Below are 22,109 nucleotides of genomic sequence, written 5' to 3' on the forward strand. Positions count from 1 at the left end.
TAAAAACGGCATCAGCGTCGTAAAAAAAAAAAAATGAAAACAGATCAAAAGATGATCTGAGTGGGTCTGGAAGTAAAGTTTTAGCCGTCCTGTTAAAATGAATCTTTTGTGACGGTTGACGCCTGTAGGGTGAGGCTCTGGCATGAATGCGGATTCTAATAATCAGGGCTGTTTTTGCAGTCTTTTAAGAATTGTTAATGGTCTATTTTATATGATTATGTGAGTTCTTTTACCCGGCTTCGTGACAGCTGTGAGACCAGTAAACCTTTGTGTTCAGTTATACGACCAGTTTGCCTGAAAGGTGCACCTGTCTTTAATACATCGCTGATATACGGAAGCACTTGTAACAAACGTATCGTCCAAAAGTGTTAAACTGCTTTAAAGAACTCAATAACAAACTGTTTAGTAAGAAAAGCTTTTATTGTAGGACCTTAGGAGAGCAAACGCTCAAAAAATAAACAAAAAGACATTATTCACAAGTTTCTAGTCCTGAAATGTTTGGTCAAAATATATATTTTATTGTCATAAAGCTTTATTAAACTATTCCAAACAACTCATGTCGACACAATCACAATTAGTGTCTGTATTCCTAATGCAAAATAACTGCAAAGAGAATTTTTGGACCTGATAGAAGGCTTTAGATCTAAATATATAAAGAAATATAAACCTCTTTGAGGTTGAACCTCAGCTTCAAGTTTCAAGTTCAAATCCACATCTTTGATATTTACCTTAAAAAAGATTTCAGGGACAAATTCTATAAAGGACACATCCCTCCCATACCGTCCCACAACCATTTGCAGGTAAACCACACCCATTTGCAGGTAAAACACACCCATTAGCAGGTAAAACACACCCATTTGCAGGTAAAACACACCCATTTGCAGGTAAAACACACCCATTTGCAGGTAAACCACACCCATTTGCAGGTAAAACACACCCATTAGCAGGTACACCACACCCATTTGAAGGTAAGCCGCACCCATTTGCAGGTAAACCACACCCATTTGCAGGTAAACCACATCCATTTGCAGGTAAAACACACCCATTTGCAGGTAAAACACACCCATTTGCAGGTACACCACACCCATTTGCAGGTACACCACACCCATTTGCAGGTAAAACACACCCATTTGCAGGTAAAACACACCCATTTGCAGGTACACCACACCCATTTGAAGGTAAGCCGCACCCATTTGCAGGTAAAACACACCCATTTGCAGGTAAAACACACCCATTTGCAGGTAAAACACACCCATTTGCAGGTAAACCACACCCATTTGCAGGTAAAACACACCCATTTGCAGGTAAAACACACCCATTTGCAGGTAAACCACACCCATTTGCAGGTAAAACACACCCATTTGCAGGTAAAACACACCCATTTGCAGGTAAAACACACCCATTTGCAGGTAAAACACACCCATTTGCAGGTAAACCACACCCATTTGCAGGTAAACCACACCCATTTGAAGATAAAACAGCCATTTGAAGGTAAACCACACCCAAACTCTAATATTCAAAGTAAACCACACCCATAGAGTCATCTTTAAAGAAGACCACACCCACACTACCCCCCCCCCCCCCCCCCCGTCTGAGTAAGCAAAAGACAAAATATTTTTTTGCCTTTCAATGTTTCATTCAAAAAATCACGTTTAAATTAAATTCACTTTGGTGTGATCACAATTAATGGCCCCCTCAGAACATTAAAGCCCCTGAATTTACCCATAATTCCTTTTTCTTCTTTGCTGCAATGGTTTGCCTGGGATCCTGTCAAACATGTCTGCATGACACCAGCAACTATTTTCCTTTTAGTTACCTTTTTTTTGTTATTACAGAGGCTGTTGTCCGAGCTCGTGCAGTTTTTACCGTTAGGCCTTTTTTTTTTCGTGACGTTAACAAACTGCTGCTGCGGTGAATCCCTGAAATCTTCATCACGGAGTTTCGTTTTCTGGTAGTTTGACCGGCACTCCCTCCTCTGCTCTGCTTTCCTCTCTACGTATCTGCATGACCTGATATTTGTGAAACACATCGTCTTACAGTTTGAGCTTTTATGGCTGACATTTGAGATCAAACTTTTATTGATTTTTCAGTTTCAGTGTCAGTTTCTGTTTTTTTATTTCAAACACAAAACAAAGGAAAAATCAACACAGCGGGTTAAAAGACATACAACAATACAGTGAGCTTGAAAAGGAGTAGGTTGAAGAGAAATCTTGTCTGCTCCCACCCCTTTTTACAAAACCTGATGATGTGCGTATTCAACACGCGTATTACTATTTACAGATGGGTACATAACATTCACGGCACAATTCTGCCCGGCAACTGTGCTAAAGTGACAGGCCTTAAACAGTGCTATTAGTGACTTCTTGTAGGTTTTTTTGAATACATGTAAACTTTGGTTTGTTTTATACGACGGAGTATTAGGGCCACCAAAAAAAAAAATTAGAGCCATCAAAAAAAAAAAAAAAAAAAAAATTACGAGATTTTATCTCGTAAATTTAGGAGATAAAAACTCGTAAATTTACGACTTTTTATCTCATAAATTTACGACTTAAAATCTCATAAATTTACGAGAAAAAAGTCGTAGATTAAGGAAAAAACACCGAAGTTGTCCGTTTATCGGAACCTAGCTTGAAGATGAAGTATGTGGAGCCTTTTGTGAAGCTTCATTTCCGGATTATTATAGGTTTAAAACAAAGAGATTCTGAACCTTTTGGCGACTCAAAATCAGATTATTTTCCGTGTAGCAGTCTTTCCGGGGTTCAGTGTCAGTAAAGCGGAGTTTAATATGTAAAATAAGGAGCTCAGAGACACGTTTGGGTGCAGATGATCGCTGCAGCCTTTATTTTCCTTTTCATTCACATAACCTGAAGTTCATTTGTCTCATTACGTCATGAACCTGTCATCCCAACACCAATGCGGAAGTAAACAGTGTTACAAACGCCCCCTCCTGCAGATGAAATGTCCCGTTTCAGCATAAAACAATAAAGAGGAATGAAAATAGTGTTTTATATTAGCTTTGGAACGTTGAAAATGCCAAAAAAAGTGCTCCTCCTTTTGTGTGACGGAAGCGTCACACAGACGTAGAGTCTTGTCTTTGGTGGAGAAAGGATTCAAGCGAACAGCTGCAGGGACACCGACGACGGCTTCATCGGGCTGCAGAGATCCTGCAAACCAACCATCAATAAATAAAACTTTAATGAATCGTAAATCAAACAAATGACCTTCCAGACATTTGGAACGTTATCAATAAACATTCAGCTCACCTGTTCAACAAAGTTTACTCGGTCTTCTCTGCGGCTGCACGGCGTTCACCTGCTGCTCTGCATGCTAACTTCCACTGTAATCTCCTAAAATTACGAGTTTTTTTCTCCTAAATTTACGAGTTTTTATCTCCTAAATTTACGAGATAAAATCTCGTAATTTTACTTTTTTTTTTTTGGTGGCTCTAAATTTTTTTTTTTTTTTGGTGGCCCTAATACTCCGTCGTAGTTTTAAACCTTCATCCAATCCGTTCCATAAATCCACACCACAATTAGACAAACACATTTACTTTTTTGTTGTTTGAATGCACTGTTTTTTGAAACTCAGTTTTTTTCTTAGATTGTAACTCCCGTCTCTGTCTTTGAACATTTGCTGTGAGTTTATTGGCAGTAAGCTGTATCTGGCTTTGTACATGACGAGAGCTGTTTTCAGTGTCATTAGATCCTGTCATGATACGACGAGAGTTCAGAGTGACCCAAATGCTGGAACCCAAAAGTAGACTCGGACAACGGGGTAAGTTTAGTTTGATTTTATATAGCAAAGGGTGAGTAATGGCTTTTCTCCAGAGGAGGCGTGGCAGCAGGATTCCAGAGCGAGACAGTGAGAGACCGGGCAGAGAACAGCGACCAGGTGATTTCCAGAGGTGATTCTTCCTGAGACAGAGACGAGAGGAGCAATGAGTAACTTGAAGCATTGACAACAAACAGGAACAGGAACATGAGCAGACCAGACTAAGCACCATGGGAGGAACAACGAACTGGCGTCGAGTGGAGGTCCAGGTGCTCCTTAAGAGGGTAACGGCGATAATGAGGTGAGTGGTGGCAGCTGGTCGCGTCAGGAACAGAGCAGGCGGGGGAGGGGAGAGTAGCTGGCAGAGGCACCATGACAGATCCCATATTTTTAATAAACCCGACTTTAAAAACAGAGCATTTGAATGTGACCCACAGTCCACTCCATGAACAATTCCAAAAGCTTTTTTTTTGTAATTTAAACAAACACAGTAGTATTTCCCCAATTTCTACACTGTACTGTAAATATGGTAGTATTATGGATCAATATACTAGTAAACGTGCTTTGTGAGTGAGAGTATGGCGCGTTTTTTCCAACACTGCTTTGCTTTTAGTAATTTTAGCTCTGAAATCCTTTATTTGTGGTTTCCAGTTAATTTTGTCGTCCAGAATTACTCCAAGGAACTTGATTTCAGACACTCTTTCCAGAACATGGTTATCAATGGCAACTTTTATTTCTAAATCTGCAGGGATGTCGCGATTTCTAACAAATAAAAATTACAAATAAAATATCTGGAAAATCACCAACAACATGCTCAAAACAGACCAAGAACAGAAGCGGAAAATGCTGAACTGCTGACGAGGCCTCTCGAAGACGGTGCGGTTGCTGAGGCAGTTCTCAGGCTGGACACACTTTGGAGCCGAAAGTGAAATCCAGCCGGAGCGCCGGGAATTAACTGACAGCGAGTAAAGGAACAATATGTGTCAGAGCCGTGGGGAAAAACCGGAGAAAACACAAAAAAGCCAAGAGAGCTTCTTCTGAAAAGTCTGTCTGCTCGGCTTGTTCCTGTTGGAGTCGCAGGATTCAGAGGAAGCTGTTACATCTAATTTTAACCGAGCGCTGTATGTTTGCCGTATTTATAGATTTGCCTTCGAGGCTATGTTTTCATTTCATCCTAATATTGCACTTTTTGATGGAAACTCTCCAAAATACGCCGTGGCAGCACGGTTCTTCGCTCTGATGGCAGAGAAAATAAAAAAGAAGTCAAATTTGATGCTTTCTGCTTTTTAGCTTATGGAAATCTTTATAGTTTTGTATGTAAATTATAAGACAGTTTTATTTATTCTGATAAAACTCATTCCTGTGCGGAAATGCTCTGGTCTTTTAGAGATTTCTATACATTTTGCAGAACTCTCGGATCCTCCAGTTTAAAGAAAAGAGAAAGATTTCCAACTTTTCCATCCTAAAACACTTAGATTTTTCATTTGAATAAAAATTCTTGTTTAGTTTTTATCTAATTGTTTATTCTGTCTGGGTTTAAACGTATTTTAATGAACATGAAATGAACAACAATCAGATATTCAGCGTGTTTTTACTTCTCTCTTTTAATTCAAATGGCTCAGCTCTTGAAATGTAATTTAACTCATTGGAATTGTTGGATTTATTTCAACTTTTCAAAAATATTTTTTAACTTTTCTGTCTTTTTTTGAGTTTGAATGTTTTTTATTCACATGTTTTCAAAGTCCCACTCCGATCTCTTTAGATCTATTTTCATATGATGATGTCATTTTTTGACAAAATCAGCAAATCTGTGTCGTTTTCTGGGACAAAGTTTCTGCAGAGCGGCAGGAGTTCATTAGAAATTCCCCTCCGAGTTGTGGGCGGGACCTTTTTTAAGCCTTTTCCCCTCATTTCCCATCATCCATCTGACTGTTTTCAGCTCAATTCTTTTCCGTCTGGCCCTGATTCACAACAATCGGAATGAAGAAATACTCAGATATTCAGATTTTTAGACATATTGACATCCTCCATCATCAGAGCAATGCTACAAGAACACGTTAAACCAGAAATACCATTTTCATTGGCATGCGTCTTCATCGCTGTCACTGCTCAGCCTTTCCACTTCCTCACTGTTCTCACAGATTTCTCAGCTCCTCAGATTTGAACAGGAGAGCGAACATTTTTAGCTTCGTGTCTGTGAGCGCTCCTCAGGATGACGCCATTGAAACAAACAAACCAAAGGAGTTTGTTCCACGCTCAGCAGAGGATTCCTAATCGATCCCGACGACACCGACTCCCAACAGTTTCAGTGCCGATCAACATCCAGCTCTGAGCAGCAGATTATCTGGGCGGGATGAGCAATCAGGCACGTCTGAAAAAAAGACTGAGTGACCACAAATTGGCCGCCAACTTCGGCTGTCGGAGAATCTCCCAGCCAAGTCAGAGAGAGAACAGACTGACTCAAGTCTGCCAACGCAGCCTGCATGCAGCCACGAGGACTTTCGAGAAAAACACAGAAAGCTGGTTCTGGGAGCACAAAGAATCCCTGACATACCAGAGAAGCAGTGCATTGTGGGAGAAATCCTCTGCCTAACTCATGCATTTTGTAAGGAGCGTGTTGAAAAGCTTTTTCATCCATTTTCTAAACCTGCTCTGTCCTGTTGAGGGTTGCTGGAGCCTTTCCCAGCCGCCGGGCGCAGGGGTAGACAACACCTTCTGGCCTCATCATCTACACGTAAACAAGCAGGAAGAGGTGAACTTTCACTCTATCACTGTATCACGACCGTCAACACATAGGTAGCCCTTTCCTCCGCTGCTGCAGAGCGAGGTCAGTGCAGCCTCTGTAGACGTTACCATGACAACAGGACACATCAATAGTCCGCTTTTTGTGAAAAACGATTGAAATGTAAAAAAAACAACACAAATAATTGATTGAATATCTATTTCTTTCAGCAGAGACCATATGGAGCAGGTGTCTGGCATAAGAAAAATAGACTTCACAGAAGCAACAGACCGACGCGATCAGGCCTCATTGATTCAGAATAACGTACGCCTCATTATCCCTTGCATAATAGATAACGGTCACAGATTCAAAATTATATTCAACTCGGTAAAAAACATTACATGCTAATTTTTCTGTAACTGATCGCGAATAATGGGATAATTTGACACCCCTAAAAGTATATCATGAATCAAAAAGAGGATTATCAAGAAAATGTTTAAAAAATTCATATTCACACTTCAATAATAATAAATGGTAATCTTGTTCAGACGTACCAACCACAGACACAAAAGTTTTTTATTTCAGTAATGGATGGTTTACAACGGATTATTAGGGAATTTAGCCAATCACAATCAAGAAATTTTAGTCACCATTTTTATTAATTATTTTAAATGTAAAACGCAGCCCCCATTTTGGCCCCAGACTTTACACATTATACAGTCTATGGTAACTATTGACCCCTCCCCCCCTTGCTTATTTTTGCTAATCCATTTTCTTTTCACGGTATATGTATTTTTTTTTTTTTTTTTTGGTGGTAAAACGTATGCGTTATAAACAGACCAATCAGATGCCTTAATAAAAGTAGGTGGAGCCTGCTGGCCCCCACATCCAACATTCAATCCGTTTCATGTGGCCCGCTTTCAAGTGGTAGGGGTGTGGCCTTCCAACATGCTCACTCCTGATTGGTGAGAGTGGTTGCCATAGAAACGTACACCGACTCTAAACAATCACTGCTCACTGATGACTTCTGGCTTCAACATGGCGGCGTCCATGTGGCAAAAGAATGGCGCCTGAATTGACTTCCTTTGGATGCGGCCGGACGTAAACTGTTTTATGTTGATGATGTCACACTAACTCAGTCCTGTTCTCATTTACCGTCAATGCATTTACGTCTGTCTTCATGTTTTGAGTCCATTTCTGCTTGTTTGTTTGTCCTCCTTCTATGAAGATGTTGAACAAAAACGTTTTTTTCTGTGTTTTCTTCTGTATCTCAGACAAGTCCAGCTGTTCTCCTCCCAGTTAAAACCTCAACCTGCTTCTGGTTCTACATCTGTCACACCTTCGTGTCTCACTTCTGTGTCTATTCAAGTGAGAAAAGAAAATCCACCTATTCAGCTTTAAATTTCAAAGGACTTAATCACAATAATCGTATCGGCAGAGCCGGAGCCTCAATTATTTGATTGCGTCTGATATTACAGGCGAATGCCGTTGTCACGGTAACGGGAAAGTGTTCAGACGCAGACGGGCCGCTGCCCCTCGTGGTTGTGTGCGGATCCCGTGGAACGCGTCTCATTTATCAGGCGTCATCCTCCAGGCTGGAGGACCGTCGGAAATCTGCGTCAGGAAGCGGAGGAGAGGGGGGAGCACGGGGAGCGTGCTGGTGTCTAAAGTCTCCCCCAGGAAGGATCTTTGACAGAAAGGCTCACGGCCCATAAGGCCCATTCCTCTGATATCAAATATGAACTCCGGTGTGTCTATTTGTGAAGGTTGGAGATCATGTCCATCATGTCGTGCGGCTTTAAACACACAGTTTTTTAAATCTATGGCTAAAATGTTGTCATCTCCAGCCACCTGAATGTTGTGTAGTTACTACACACATAGGGTTGTGTTGTGATTGACATTATATGTTCTTGTTAGGAGTGATTAGAAACAGAATAGTTAGAAACTCCCTTTTTACATTTTATTATACTAACTTTTACCTTTTATCACATTAATGGCTTAAACTCGATTCACTATGTATTATCATCGCAAAATTATATTACACTCCAGACAGAGCACAACCAAGACTATTGTCTCGCAAACATTCCTTTAACATCTTCCTTTTTCATCTTTGTGTGTTCTGGTGTATGCGTTCTGGCAAATGTCTGTGATAATCCCAGAGAGATCTGACACTTTAGGTGCTCTGACCTTCGAACATCTAGCCTGCAACAGTCTGTGGGTGGGTTTTTCACACCATGATCCATCGAATGAGGTTCTGAATATGCAAATGCAAAGTATATATGTCAACCCTTTTTCTGAACTCCTTTGTTCGGACTTTGAATGCACCGTGTTCATCTGTCTGTAACCCTGCGTACAAATCTGTGGTCTTTGTGCGGAGTAAACCTAAAAAAGATAAGTTACTGTCTCTGAGTCATTATTCATTATTTCTGTGTGCAAGAAACTGACGGGGTTACGAACCTAATAATATTAAATACAGTCCTTTCAAGAGAATCCAGTTTCTTCACAGTTCTCTATAACGCTTTGACTCTGGAGCTTCAGCTTCGATGTTTGCATTCGATGGACGACCCAAACCCTTCAATCGTTTACGGAATTAACGAAATTCCAACGGATTCTGAAGCGGGGAAGAGCGGCTTCCCGCCGACATGCATCACTGAAGTGTTGACGCACCAATTTGTGGCCATTTGCAACACTTTGCGTAACATTACAATGTCGTTACTTGCAAAAACAGTTGAGGAGTCATGTGAGGGTTGAAAGTGTGCAATGAACGCACGCCGTGGAAGCCTGAACTGTCCGACGAGCTTCTGTGATCTTTATTCAATCCAGTTGGAGATTTGGATTTTTCTCTCTAATGTCATTTAGACTAAAGCTGACTTTAGCTTTCAGGGAAAAATAGGTTAGACGTCTAAAAGTCCATGAAGAGTCGCTGCTGTGCTTAGTGTTGCTGAGTTTATAGTCCTTTGTAGATGATTTTATGAACAAATGAACAATACGTATTTTTGTATTTTAAAGTTTGTTTAGTGAAATAATTACAGAAAAAGTTGTAAACGGAAAAAAAGACATTTACTATTTGTAGGATTTATAAATTTAAAACAAATCAATGTATTCACATATTACATACATTTGAAAATATTGAATACATTTGATTTATTACATTGTCATCTGATTGAATTTCCTACATTGGCTAGAATTTTAATCAGATTAAATCAAGCTGATTGTCATCTTGATTTAATCTATTTTTAGACCTTTTTTCAGGAGTCATTTGTGGGTTTTAATCACATATTTCTCATAAATTGTTATCATTTATCATAAAAAATTTAACTGATAATTATCTGAGTTAATTAATAAGAAAAATGTAACCAAATGTTTGACTTGTTGTCTATGCATATTATTCGGTAAAGAAGTGGTGTTGGTGGTAAAATAGATGTTTAATGGAGAAAGTTAAAAATATTAAAAAGGACAGATTTGAATATATAAACTTTATTGCATTTCACTGATTTTGAGCAGTTAGTGAGTCTGAGTGGTTTTACCAAAACACAGAAATATGATATTTTAAAAGTAAAAATCTCTTTTTTTCTGTGTTGCATTAATACTTGATTTGTTTTCTTCGTTTGTGATTTAGAATTGAATGTCTTAGCTTCCTAATCAATAACTAATTTTGGGGGAAACATGACAAATTCAGTGTATTTTTTTAGATAATTAAACAAGGAGAGAAAAAATATAACTTTTTAAAAATGATTTTCACAAATTTTTTCAGGAAAAAGGGACTCTGAAGGAGATGAGCCTAATAAAAGGGCGTGGCCGGACAGGTGATGGAGGTCAGGTGGGCGTGTCCAAACGTTCTGGAGCTCCTCAGAGATGTTTGAATTTCAGGATGACTCCTGTCTGCGCTGTTGGTCTCTTCCTGGTTCCATGTGGACCAAACCACAGCCGGTTCGCCATTAGAACCCTCCGCCCAGCGCTGTCCTTCGGTTCGAGTGAGGCACGCGGCACCTCGCGCTCCGCGGACCTTTGTTCTGTTCTCCGGCTGTGACTGACTGGGCAGCGCGCGCGCCTTTGACGGTGCAAACAGTCAAGAGGAGGAGGAGGGCTGCTCCTCGCGGGGAGGAGGGGAGGGCGTGCCGTCGTGGGAGAGGTCCACTCCACAGCGTCAGACTCCTGGTGTCCCTCCAAGCCGGAGGAGCGGGAGGACGGTGCGCTCTGCTTCCCTCTGCGGACCGAACGAAGATGCTCGCCCCGCCGCTGCTGCTGCTGCTCCTCGGCGGAGCGTCGGCCGCCTCTCACCGTGAGTACCGCGCGCGCGCTCTCCCGGCACCTGCTGCTGGTTGTTCGGCTTCACCGGGATGAGGAAGGGAAGTTTGATCGGGCAGAGGACGAACAGGCTCCAGGTGCGGCGGTCTCGTGCGCTGATGTGAGCGCGCGCGCATGGAAAAAGTCGCACGCGCAACCCTCTTCGTGGATTTACTGCAACAACTTGACGCAGAACTGAGAGGTTCTGAGTGCAGATCATCTGGGTTTTTTTGTGTCTGTGTGTGTCTCTGTGTGTGTCCCGGAATCGAACCTGCTCCCGCTAAAATAAATAGAATAAAAATAAAAGTCGGGTTGTGGCTGCGTGAACTCCGCGTGCCGCGCAACCATCCGATCTGTGACCTTGAGTTCATGAATCATGCGTGGCAGAAGTCCGTCACAGCGGGAGACGCAGCTGCCGCAGCTCCGCCGGAACGACCGGGGTCCGGGCGGGAGCAGGGACGCGCTTCCTCCGCATCTTCCCAACTTGTGTGTGTGTGCGCGTGCGCGTGTGCATGACAATCACACACAGCTTATGAGAATGACAACATTAGGATGGACGGAGGCGGGAATGTTCCCATAGGTTCTATGGAGAGAACATCATTGAGGTGTCTCCTGCCTGAGATCTGCTGTGAATCCTGGTTCTGATCAGGAAGTTGTTGCTGAACTGGAAAAACCACTAAGGAGAACCTTCAGATTAGGAGTCTCTGCTTCTGTTTAGGGTTTGTTCTCTGACGCTTCGCTTCTGTGATCTTTATTCATTCCAGTTGGAGATTTGGCCTTTTCTCTCTATTGTAATTAAAACTCAAATATAAATATGGACAAGACCAATTGACAGTTTATTACTTTTGATCATTTGTTGTGTTCGGTGGTAGAAGGGCGCCCCCTTGTGTGTAACGGTCATGAGTTTGAACAGGGAGTTAGGCTAAAACCGTTTGTTTCCCTGCTCCGTCTGATCCCGTGGTGAGTTTTCCACATATCGGAAACAGTAATATTCTTCTTTTTGCCCAACATCTCATTTGTGTTTTAGCTCCAAGTTTCTAAGTCTAAAAGACTCAACGAAGTTTGGCTCTTCTTTGTTCGCGCTTTGTTCCCCTCAATTGATCCTAACAGCTGTTTGATGGTTTGCATTTTTCTTTTTTAAAACTTCTTATCTTGGCTCAATCCGTGTTCTTGTTCTGTGTTCTAATGTAATTTCTGATAATGGGATTAGATCAGAGGATAATCAATACAACAAGATTTCTGTGTGTCTGCATGTTCGCTGATGACACAACGCTCTCCGTTACTGTCACTTTTTGCCTCTTAAGGGGAACGATTTCTTATTTTTCCTATTTAGTCCATATAATTCCTTCCTATTCTTGATCATTTCAAATCTTACCCATATATATAAATATTTTTTAGACCATAAAAATCAACAGCACTCTCTATAATCTGATGTCGTTATGTCTTACTTTTGGTTTTGTTTACTGACTTTGAACCAATGTTCTGTGGTACACGGTGCTCCTAAAACGGTCCCATTGTTTCAGAAAGATTTTCGTAAACTAAAAAGCTGCACTAAGTAATGGATTGTTGGGGCATTGTGGGTACTGTAGTCTAGAGCATGGCAGAGTACTGTACTTCAACATAATGAACTGAAAAAGTATTGTTTTGTATTTTATGTGTTCCAACGGAATAATGTTGAAAGTAATTGTCAACGTTTTCCTTTCACATGAAGTACGGCACAGTTCACTAGTAAAACTTCCCATCAACTCCTCTGACCAATCCCCTACCGCTTGACACCTTTTAGCTTTTGGGTAGTGTAGTCATGTCTCATTATCTGACTCTTTTGTTTCTCTTAATGCGCTCTACAATCCTGGGTGCCATATGGTCTAAAACTACAGTGGATTGTTTTAATCCTCCTTGAACTGATGGACAGTTTTATGAAACGGTTACCGTCATCCTGTTAGCTCATCTATATTTAATCAAATTAAGCTCCATCTCTGGGTTATGAACCGCTGGCTGTAAAGTCTGCTGTCATTAAACCATTACTTTAAAAGCCCACGCCTGATCTGCAGGTTTGGAATAACATCAGGTCAGTTTTCTTCATAAAATCATCGTAAAACATGGAAAACACACGTTTTTATAGAAGGGTTTTCAGGTCATAAGTTCTTTCAAACCTCTGAAGAAATCTTTGTTTCTCTGTTTGTGACAGTTATTTGAACTGCTTTAGATCACATCTAGCATGCTAATATCTGTGTGTATATTCTTGTTATGGTGTTCTCCAGGGTTTTGTTTTAATGTTTGCTTCTCTGTTGGTCACTTCGCCTCGTGTTCCATCCAATCGGCTGTTTTTCTCAATACTTTTGGTCAAATTTGGCCTCAGTTAGATGTGAAGAACACGAAAGTACATTCTAAAGACCCACTCTGATGAAAAATATGTATTTGGTGTTTTTTAACATGTTCCTGTGGCATTTTGCTGATGATGGGCGTGTAGAAAATTAGGTTGGGGGGTGTGAGGAGCTGTAAGCTAGCGGGAGAGAGCGTAAACGGAGTGCTCTCAGCAGTGGAGAAGGGAAGAGGGGGTGGGGTTGCTCTGCACCAACAGTCTCACCCACAATCTAGACGGGAATTCCTACTGAACTCCTGTTTCTCTGCAGAAATTATGTCCTTAAAAAAGGACAAAGGTTTTTTCGATTTTTGGCAGAAGAACGGCATAATCATAACTAAAAGACTACGGCAACGCTTTCAAAACAGATCAAAAGATGATCGGAGTACGTCTTTACATTTTCTTGTTACCAACTTGAGCCACAATGTTGAGACTTCACCCATAAGGTGTCCTCTCGGTTAAGAATCACTCGTCTTTGGACCTGTTTTCAACGGTTTCTCAAGTTAGTTTCATGAAGCGGGAAAATAAAAAAATGTGCTTCAACTTTGTGAGAAAAGATCCTATAAAGTGAAGCTGACATTCAGCGAGAAAGGAGCATCAAGGAGGAAGTTGTGGTCATGGGAGAGCCAAAAACGGCCGACATGGTTTCCTAACGGATCTGTTCTGCCCGCAACTTCCCGCTCTGGGTGTGGGTTTGTGTTAAAGCTGGTTACGTTCAGGTTAGACAGTCGGTTAGCTGAGCTGGACTGACAGCCTGTCAAACATGCTCTGAAATGGGTCTTGACGTGAAACGGCGAGAAGCTGCGGAAGGTCAAAGGGCCGTTCTCATATTTACCGTGGGAGGAGAGGAGGAGGCGGCAGCCATTTCCTCTGAGAGGCTCCTCCGCCGTCCTCCTCAGACCTCAGCGGATCTCCGGCGGGCGTCTGTGTTTTTCCCAGTGTGGCTTCTCCAGTAATTGCATCAGAGAAGGTGTTGAGAAATGTTGTGGAGTAGGAGCGTCCGTTATCAGCTGTTGGCTGTTGTTGTTGGACGCCGCCTCATTGACCACAGCTGAGCTTTATCTGGACAGCAGCAGACCGCAGGAGGCTCTCCAGCAGCACTATCAGTAATAGGAAGATGGAACCGATTGGCCACGTTAACATGCAGCAGCAGTCTGAGGCCTCCGCTACCCCGCCGCCGCCTCAGATACCTACCCTGATCCCGCCGCTCCTGTTTGTGTCTTGACGGCCGTCTCGGTTCACTTTCAGATTTTTCTCTCACTGAGTTGATGCACGAGTGTTTGGAGTTGATTCAGACATAACAGACCTTTTTAAATATAGTTGAATAATCTGGACTGAACTGGATTCTGGAATATTTGGAATGACTTGGATTAAAACCGTCGCCGGATTCTTTCTTTTTGTCTTGCGTCTTGAAACAACCTTGGTTGTGAATTTATAAATAAACTGATTTGTGAGATGAAATGAGCTCCTCCTCTCTGGAGTCTCTGAAGTTTTCAGACCAGTCAACAGCAGCATTTTCCCTTTAGATCTGTGACCCGATGTCCCAAGAATCCCTTCTCAGCGGATTTACTGGCTGGATTTTGTTAAACGGGCAGCTTTGCAATCGATTTTCCATCGACAAATTAGAAACATGAGGAATTTTGGCTCTGTGCACTTTAAACTTGGGGGAGCAGATATTAATAGATGAGTTGAAGGCACACCGTTGAGGTTAATAAATCACTCATTTGTGTCTATAGTTGGATGTTTAAAAGGCAGCTGGAAATGGCACAACTTAATAGAAAATACCCAAAGAAATCAAATATTCTCTGCTGATGTAAATATGTCTGAAATTAAGATGCTAGGATTTAAAAAGACTTCACTTTGCGGAAACAACCGTCTGACGCGAAAGGCTTCCATGGCGGGCATTAATTTCTGCAAATGCACATTTTGTCGGCCATTGTCCCTTACATAATCCATAGCAAATGCAGAATTTCCCCATCAGGTTAACCCTTTAAGTTCTGTGAACTACCATAACTCTTTGACTGTTTACCCAATAAGTTAATTCCAACAGGTTCTGAAGCGGAAAAAAGAAGATTCGTGCTGATATGCAACACTTTACGTCAGGTCATCTGTTATTATTTCAAAGCGTTCCCATTGGTCTTTTAATTCTGATTATGCTGTTTTTAAGAAAAGTCAAAAAAAATTACCTCTGAGTTGTGTGGAGTAAGCCTGCTCCCACTTCCCATCAACCATCTGTTTACATGCTCTTCTGCTAGCTTACAGCCCCTCACAACCCCAAGCTAACATTAGTATTGCAACAAAAATGGGGGAGCAATATCAGAGCTATCCAACCGTACAATTTGGATCCAGATTTCAGCTCAGACGAGGACGTTCATGGATGTATTTGTCTGCAAGAGGATGCAACAGAGTAGACCGGAGCAGGGAGACTTTGGCCCCCCCATTTCAGTTTTTATGACGCTACTTAGAGCTTTTCAAACGGCATCTTTTCATTTACTCTTGATTCACAACGATTTGAATATAGAAATACTCAGTAATGCACTATTTTTTTAGGTTGATTTTCTTGATATATGTCCTTATAAAAGGCTGATGATGGAAGCAGTGGTGGAAATTAGAGCTAACATTACCAATGCTTTCCTCCTTTTTCCACTTGTTCCAATGTCTCATTTTGTTTTTTTACACAATCTGTTCCTATCTTCCATTTCTCCTGCACTTTACTTCCTCCCAGCTGCCCTAATTATTGCTGCACCTTGGAGCATCTGAGAGCCCTGACTGCTGCTTGTACCCCAGCACGAATCCCTCTTGCAGGAGCATTACTAACCGTCATCGGTATAGACCATTGACTGCATCTGAGAACCGGAGCAAGCGAGGGTGACGTCACCTGTAGAAAATGGTTTCCTTCCGGCTCCAACTGAGTGAAGTCATTCAGTTGCCATTTTTTCCAGGATACAGAGATTATCAACATCGAAACCAGAAATGGTCTGTAAATTGTTATTAGTCAGAGTAAGTCTGTGTCAACATTTCTATGGGAAGTTCTTGAGTCCAGTTCTCGTATACATTCAATGGCATAGACACAAACTGTGGGTCTACAGATCCTGCCTTAAAGCTAGTATAACAAAATAAATCCGAATGCACACGTGTATTGGTGGATGTAGACCCTCTTCCGATGCTGCAGACCACTTAGCTAAAACTACCCTACTCCAATGTCTACAATCCTTAACACACACAACATGCTCCTAAATACTCCTGTTTGTACCTGTTATCCACTGTACAATCAGTCAGTAAATCACCTGCAAATCCCATTCAAAGCCAGTGGAATCTATGAACAGATCAAAGGCTACAGACAGTCTGAGAACTATGTGGACTCTGGTTTGTGCCAATCATTGACTGTCGTTGGCCTGGTTGGTGCCTTGGTGAGGCTGAAGTGGTATGAGGAATAACTGCACTGATGAAGGCCATTTAAAGATGAATTCATTAAAGCTGCAATAGTGCCAGTGCTAAACATTAACTTTTAGATCATGTATACGTTGGTTTACAACATTTGAAATTTAAGGACGTCTGGTTAATGTTGAAAGTGGAGAATCACAGGATTGATCAATTTTTTTGTCCTCCATTGATGTTCTCTGAAGTTACTCTGGTTTCTGAGCAATAAAAAAGGGAAAGAAGTTTTTTCCTGAGTTTACTTTGCCCATCTAATTCTACGGTCACCTGTACAACAACCACCACGTGATGGGGGGGCCATCGGCAGAATCTTTGAGATTGGCTTAGCTACTGCAGCCTATTTTCTTAACTGTTGGTGTAGTCATGAATGTAGACGATGGCCGTCAGGCGGCGATGACGTCATCACAAAATGTGGTTGATTGTAGTCAGATCGCCAGGTAGCTGCAGCTCTGCTTGGATGATCTCTCCGGTCCATATTAGGTGCTACCGGCCGCCAGCTGCCCGGTAGCTCGGTGATGTAAAAAAATTACGTTATACAGTAATTTTTAGACAACATGCCTCCCAAGAAACCCAGCAGGGGAAAAACGCCGTCTCCCGATACGAAGGTCCAAGCGGTCCAAACACGGCAGTATTGATATGTAGGACCCACGGTGACCAGGATCGCCAGATTGACATCTTGTCATCGCCGTTCCCCGGCCCATGTCAACAGCCCTCGTTGAGTGCCTTTGGCAGTGGGACGGCAGCACGGGGGCGGCTGACAGTCTGAAAACGTGCAATCATCAGACGATTTTGGTGGGCCTTGGAGATCCTCCTATCCGTCAGTTACACCGCTAGAAAAAAAGGTCTGGGGGCCATAAAATTTGAACCTTTCCCACTATGCAACTGCTGCTTCCTGATTACGAATACAACCATGTGGCGACATGCTGATTTAGCTAAAATACTTGCATTTAGGTCGCCGCTGTGTGGCATTTTGGGATATGTGACGTAGTTTTAAACAACGTTCTAAATGTGGGCGATTGAGTAATAGTTCAAAACCACAGTTTTTATAAATGTGAAAAAATAAAACAACGAACACAAATTAAGCTAAAAATTGGATATTTAATGGTTTAGAATTGGACGTTTTAAAAAGTTTGAGAAGTTGCTCCCCCTTAAAAACCAGCCTCTAGTGGTCGTATGAGGAACTGCAGTGTCCAGGTTTAAATTCACCCGCAGAGATCGAGGCTTTTTGAGGAGTCAAGGTGCAGCTGTTTGTTAAAGTTAAATCCATTTCTGCTGGGCAAAAGTTTTAAAATAACAATAGGGAGGTAAAGTTTTCATACCAGTATATAAAGGTATTGATGGTTGCCATAGCAACACACTGTGCCTCGGTGAGTTAAGAGTTTTGTGGGACTAAAACACAGACTTTTCTGTAAGTGTTTAGTATTTTTAAAAAGCGTTATGGTGCCTCATGTTTCTATCAACATTTTTGCTGAAGAAATCGGATGTCTTCATATCAGGTGTTTGATATGATGAGGTCTCTACATTTTTGCCACATTGTTGCTTTTGCCTTTCTGGCCTCTGTGTTCAGATCAAGGACAGTCTCCAGACTGCAGAGATTAAACATAATCGCAGAAGCAAAGACTGATGAAAGGCTCTCCGTCTGGCTATTTTAGAGTTATGTCCTGTTATCCATCATATGTCCAGGCTTTTTCAATGTTTTTTTTCTTTCAAGCAGGTAAAACTTAGAAAACGTCACCAGCGCAAGTCCATCTTTCCTCTAATTTTAGGCAAAAGAGGTTTTATTTTTTGAGGAAAAATTCTTCCAACAGTTTGAAACTTTAAAACATTGGAAGACCCAGATAGCTTCAGCTCTGTTTGCTTTCATGTGACTATATGAGATTTAGGATTTTCTTTTTTTAGGATGTTGTGCTATGATTTAAGGTGGCACGGGGTTAAAAGATCAAAAATCTTTATGTGACGATGTTTACACCGACAATCGCTGCGTTTATGGACTAAAGTAATCGTAATAAATGCCTAATCAGAACAATTGTAATAAATGCGTTGTGTAGACTCTTCAATTGGAATACTCTAATCCGATCAGACTTATTCGGATCAAAATGTCCTTCCGATCGAAATAGGTGGGTTATGCCGATTGTTGATCCGATCGTGGTGGATGTAAAAAATGCATTCAGGTCGTGGGTCTTTACTGCTCTGGCTTTTAGGTCATGCATAGATGGTGTGGCGCTCCAGAGGAGTCTTTAGGAGGGTGCTTTGTCACGGTGTGGCGCTCTGGAGGAGTCTTTGGACCGCGGACTCAGGAGAACCGTGTCTCCTGGTAGAACTGTGTCTCTGAGCAGAGGGGCGGCTTTGGGACAGTGTTTGAGTTGGCAGAGGCTGGTTTTGAATGCAGAAACGCCGGTCCACAGTCCTGAGAAACCGTGTAAACAATCAGGTGAATTTGTGTTTCTAGTCCTGTCCAGACAAAATAAAGCCTGGTGTTATTCCCACATATATGTGCAGCCGGGATGCACAGTGCTGCACTGACCGCACAGATTTTAGGTTCATCCAAAGCTGGATGCTGTTGGCACGCATTAGCCCAATCCTAACCCTTCTTCCGGGTCAGTTCTGCCAAGAATAAAGCACTGGCCGCACAGATTTAGAAAATTATGATTGAATAGGCAAAATTATAACAATAATAAAATCGCGTTCAGAAGATCATCTTCCTTTATGCTGCAGCTCAGTTTACAACGTAACTCAATTTGTCTTCTTCTACGGATGTTTCCGGTATTTTAGAGACTTCTGCGCTTGTCTAAATTATTTATTCCGACCCAAAGTGTAGCGTATGTACACATTTGTTGTTCTGGGCCCATGAACACGGTTCAATTCTAATCCGATCTTCTGTCCAATCAAAGTCATTTTGCGCATGTAACCGCGGTGTAACCTACTGTGAAAGTACAACTGCACTTTTGTGTACTGTCTCCGTGGTTGCCATGGCGACTATCATGTGAGATGAAACGGATGACCTCTTGACGGGAAAAGTGTGATTAGCTAATGTAGGAACACGCATCAAAGGTTGGGGACAAACTTTAGTGGAAGATCTTTTAGAATCCATCGAAAACCTAAAAATGTGTGTACGATTTTTCAAAATAAAGTTCCAGCGTGAACCGCTGGTGGTGATTCTCACGGCTGAAGCTCAGTCCAGACGGAGCAGAGAGCACAGCTCCTGCCATAAACTGCAACTGAAGACTCTCTTCCCGGTTCCCCGTGAAGGGGATGGGGGTAAGGCTGCAAGCTGTCGGGAGTCCTTCATGTATACGTTCAGGGCGCCTTAAGGTGGCCTACGCACTGAGCACGCTCTATAGTCCACCACCCCCACCCTCCCCACTGGGTTTTGACCTGAAAGCGAAAACAAGTGGAGGCTGCAGAACAGTGGTGCTGCTGCCTCTGCAGCTCAGAGTGACGGCTTTTCAGACACAACAGAGCAGACTTTTGGAAACACTGCAGTTAGTATTAGTGGCGGCATTGCATAACATTGGGAGTCATGCCCGTTTTTAAAAGCAGAAGGAGCGAGAATGCTGTTCCTCCTTAAACCTTTGCAGATCATTAACAAGACTGGAAATATCCAGAATCATAAGAGGCTGCTCATAAATGCAGGAGTGCCGTTAAAAACCAAATCATTTGCATCTATGAGATTAATACTAACTTGGTAAGTCTTTGGTCTGTAGAAAAATCTTCTCTGTCAATCGTTGGTCTTCCTGTCTAAACTGTGGTTTCTTCTCATAGCAGCTGAAACCAGACCTGCAGAATACAAACCAGGCAGAGTGAACTCACCTGCAGCCTTGAGAGTAAAAAAACAGCAGTCAGTGTTTGGAATACGGAATGACTGGATGTTGGGGGTTCAGCGTACAGACAGGATTGTCTCCTCTGCTGCATTTGGACAAGAGTAGTTTATACAATTTTGAGTAAAACTTCACAAGTGAGGACTTGATGCTTAAACTCTGTTCGCATTGACACTTGAGATTAGGGTTGTGCCGATGGACGATATCATCGTCCATCGTGATGGGTGACTGACATCCCGATGGAGAGACCACCATCGTGATGCCACGCCCCCGCCACGTTGCGCGTCGACACCATAAGCCGCGGTTACATGTACAAAATATCTTGATGGGATCAATGGTCAGATTAGAATCCAACCGTGTACATGGGCCCAGAAAAAATGTTTTCAGAATATAAAAACGTTCACTAAGGTCACACTTTCGGTCGGAATAAATCATTCGCACATGCGCAGTAGGGTTTGAAAAACGGAAGGATATAAACTCCGCCGAGCGGCTTTTTTTTTTTTTCAAACTTTATTGTATGTAACAATTCAATACAAAACATTGTTAAACAGCGCCGAGCGGCTATATACATTGACATGCCAGCTCGGTAATATACGAGACGATCTTCTAAACCTGCTTTTAATAATGTTACGGTTATTATGAAACACCTGTTCGCTCATCATTTGAATTTTAATCCGTGTGGTCAGTGCTTTTTCTGAACGAAGCCAGGATTAGCAGTATGCTAACACGGGCTAACAACATTAGCTTTGGGTGGCGCTGCATGCTGGCTGCACGTAAACATGTAAGAATAACATCAGCCTTTATTTAGTCGGGACACGACTGGAAACACAAATCCGCGTGATTGTTTGAATGTTTTCTAAGGACTGAGCGACATTTCTGCTTTGAAGCTCAAACCGCTGTGTGTGCTGACGATCCGAGCTGTGCTCAGACACACACTTTTAGACCCGGTTCTGAGTTCGGATGCTTGTACCCCTAGAGCTGCGGGACGGATCGCAGTCTTAAATCTCCCACACATACCGCTCATGTACCCCCCCCCCCCCCTTCCCCTAAAACACAAAGCTGTAAATCCGCGCTCCGCCGGTCCACTTCACTAGTGAAGTGCGGGAGCGGACTACTTCTTTTCTATTTTGTTTGTTACTTTTTTGTTAAAGTCACTTCCCTCAGTTTATACTGGATCATCGCGGATTAGTCATTAGTTGGGAAATAAAATGAAAAAAGCAAAAAAACGAATAGCAGTTATATAAGAACGAAAAATGTGTAAATACCCCCCCCCCCCCCCCCCCCCGACGATGTCATCGTCCATCCCGATGGTTGACAGCAAACATCGTCAACGGCCAATTTAAGGGACATCGCCCAACCCTACTTGAGATACACTGCAGTGAAATTTCAGACAGAAGTCTGAAGACTTGACTTTGCCGTAAAACAACCAGATAAGCGTCTTGAGAATCAGAAGAGGTCGCTGCTTTAATTCTCTTTTTTTATTTAGAACAACAAAAGTCGTTAAGTCAAAAGTTTGGGTTGATTTTATTTTTTTGTTTTACTTTCTTTTTTTTAAACTTTTGCTAACACATGTCTGCGCTAACACATCTGGCTGCTCTAACTCATTGTCTGTGCTAACCCATATCTTTCTGCATTCACACATATGTCTGCTCTCACACATATAAATCTGCGCTAACACATATATTAGTCTGCGTAAAGGCATGTCAGTTTG

At 42.1% G+C, this 22,109-nt stretch overlaps 1 protein-coding gene and 1 long non-coding RNA gene across 4 annotated transcripts in view; one reads left to right on the forward strand and one right to left on the reverse strand.

Annotated features, from left to right (window-relative positions):
• Nucleotides 1-3,775: 3,775 nt before the first annotated feature.
• On the reverse strand, nucleotides 3,776-14,152 carry LOC144988768 (uncharacterized). 2 transcript variants are annotated; one of them, XR_013652783.1, is made up of 3 exons: nucleotides 13,978-14,152; nucleotides 4,001-4,129; nucleotides 3,776-3,914 (listed from the first exon to the last, which is right to left on the reverse strand). It is a non-coding gene; the product is annotated as an uncharacterized LOC144988768 (long non-coding RNA). The 2 variants fall into 2 exon arrangements; XR_013652784.1 differs by lacking the exon at nucleotides 4,001-4,129.
• cntnap5a (contactin associated protein family member 5a) overlaps nucleotides 10,307-22,109 on the forward strand; it is a 159,675-nt gene continuing 147,872 nt past the window's right edge. For both annotated transcript variants that reach the window (XM_011489979.4, XM_078939673.1), the window contains exon 1: nucleotides 10,307-10,775. In XM_011489979.4, the coding sequence (XP_011488281.1) occupies nucleotides 10,718-10,775 (58 nt within the window). In that variant the 5' untranslated portion in view covers nucleotides 10,307-10,717. The remainder of the gene's footprint in view (nucleotides 10,776-22,109) is intronic.

Source organism: Oryzias latipes, chromosome 21 (assembly GCF_053564925.1).
Source record: "Oryzias latipes strain Hd-rR chromosome 21, Olatipes_Hd-rR_3.1".
Lineage (NCBI taxonomy): Eukaryota > Metazoa > Chordata > Actinopteri > Beloniformes > Adrianichthyidae > Oryzias > Oryzias latipes.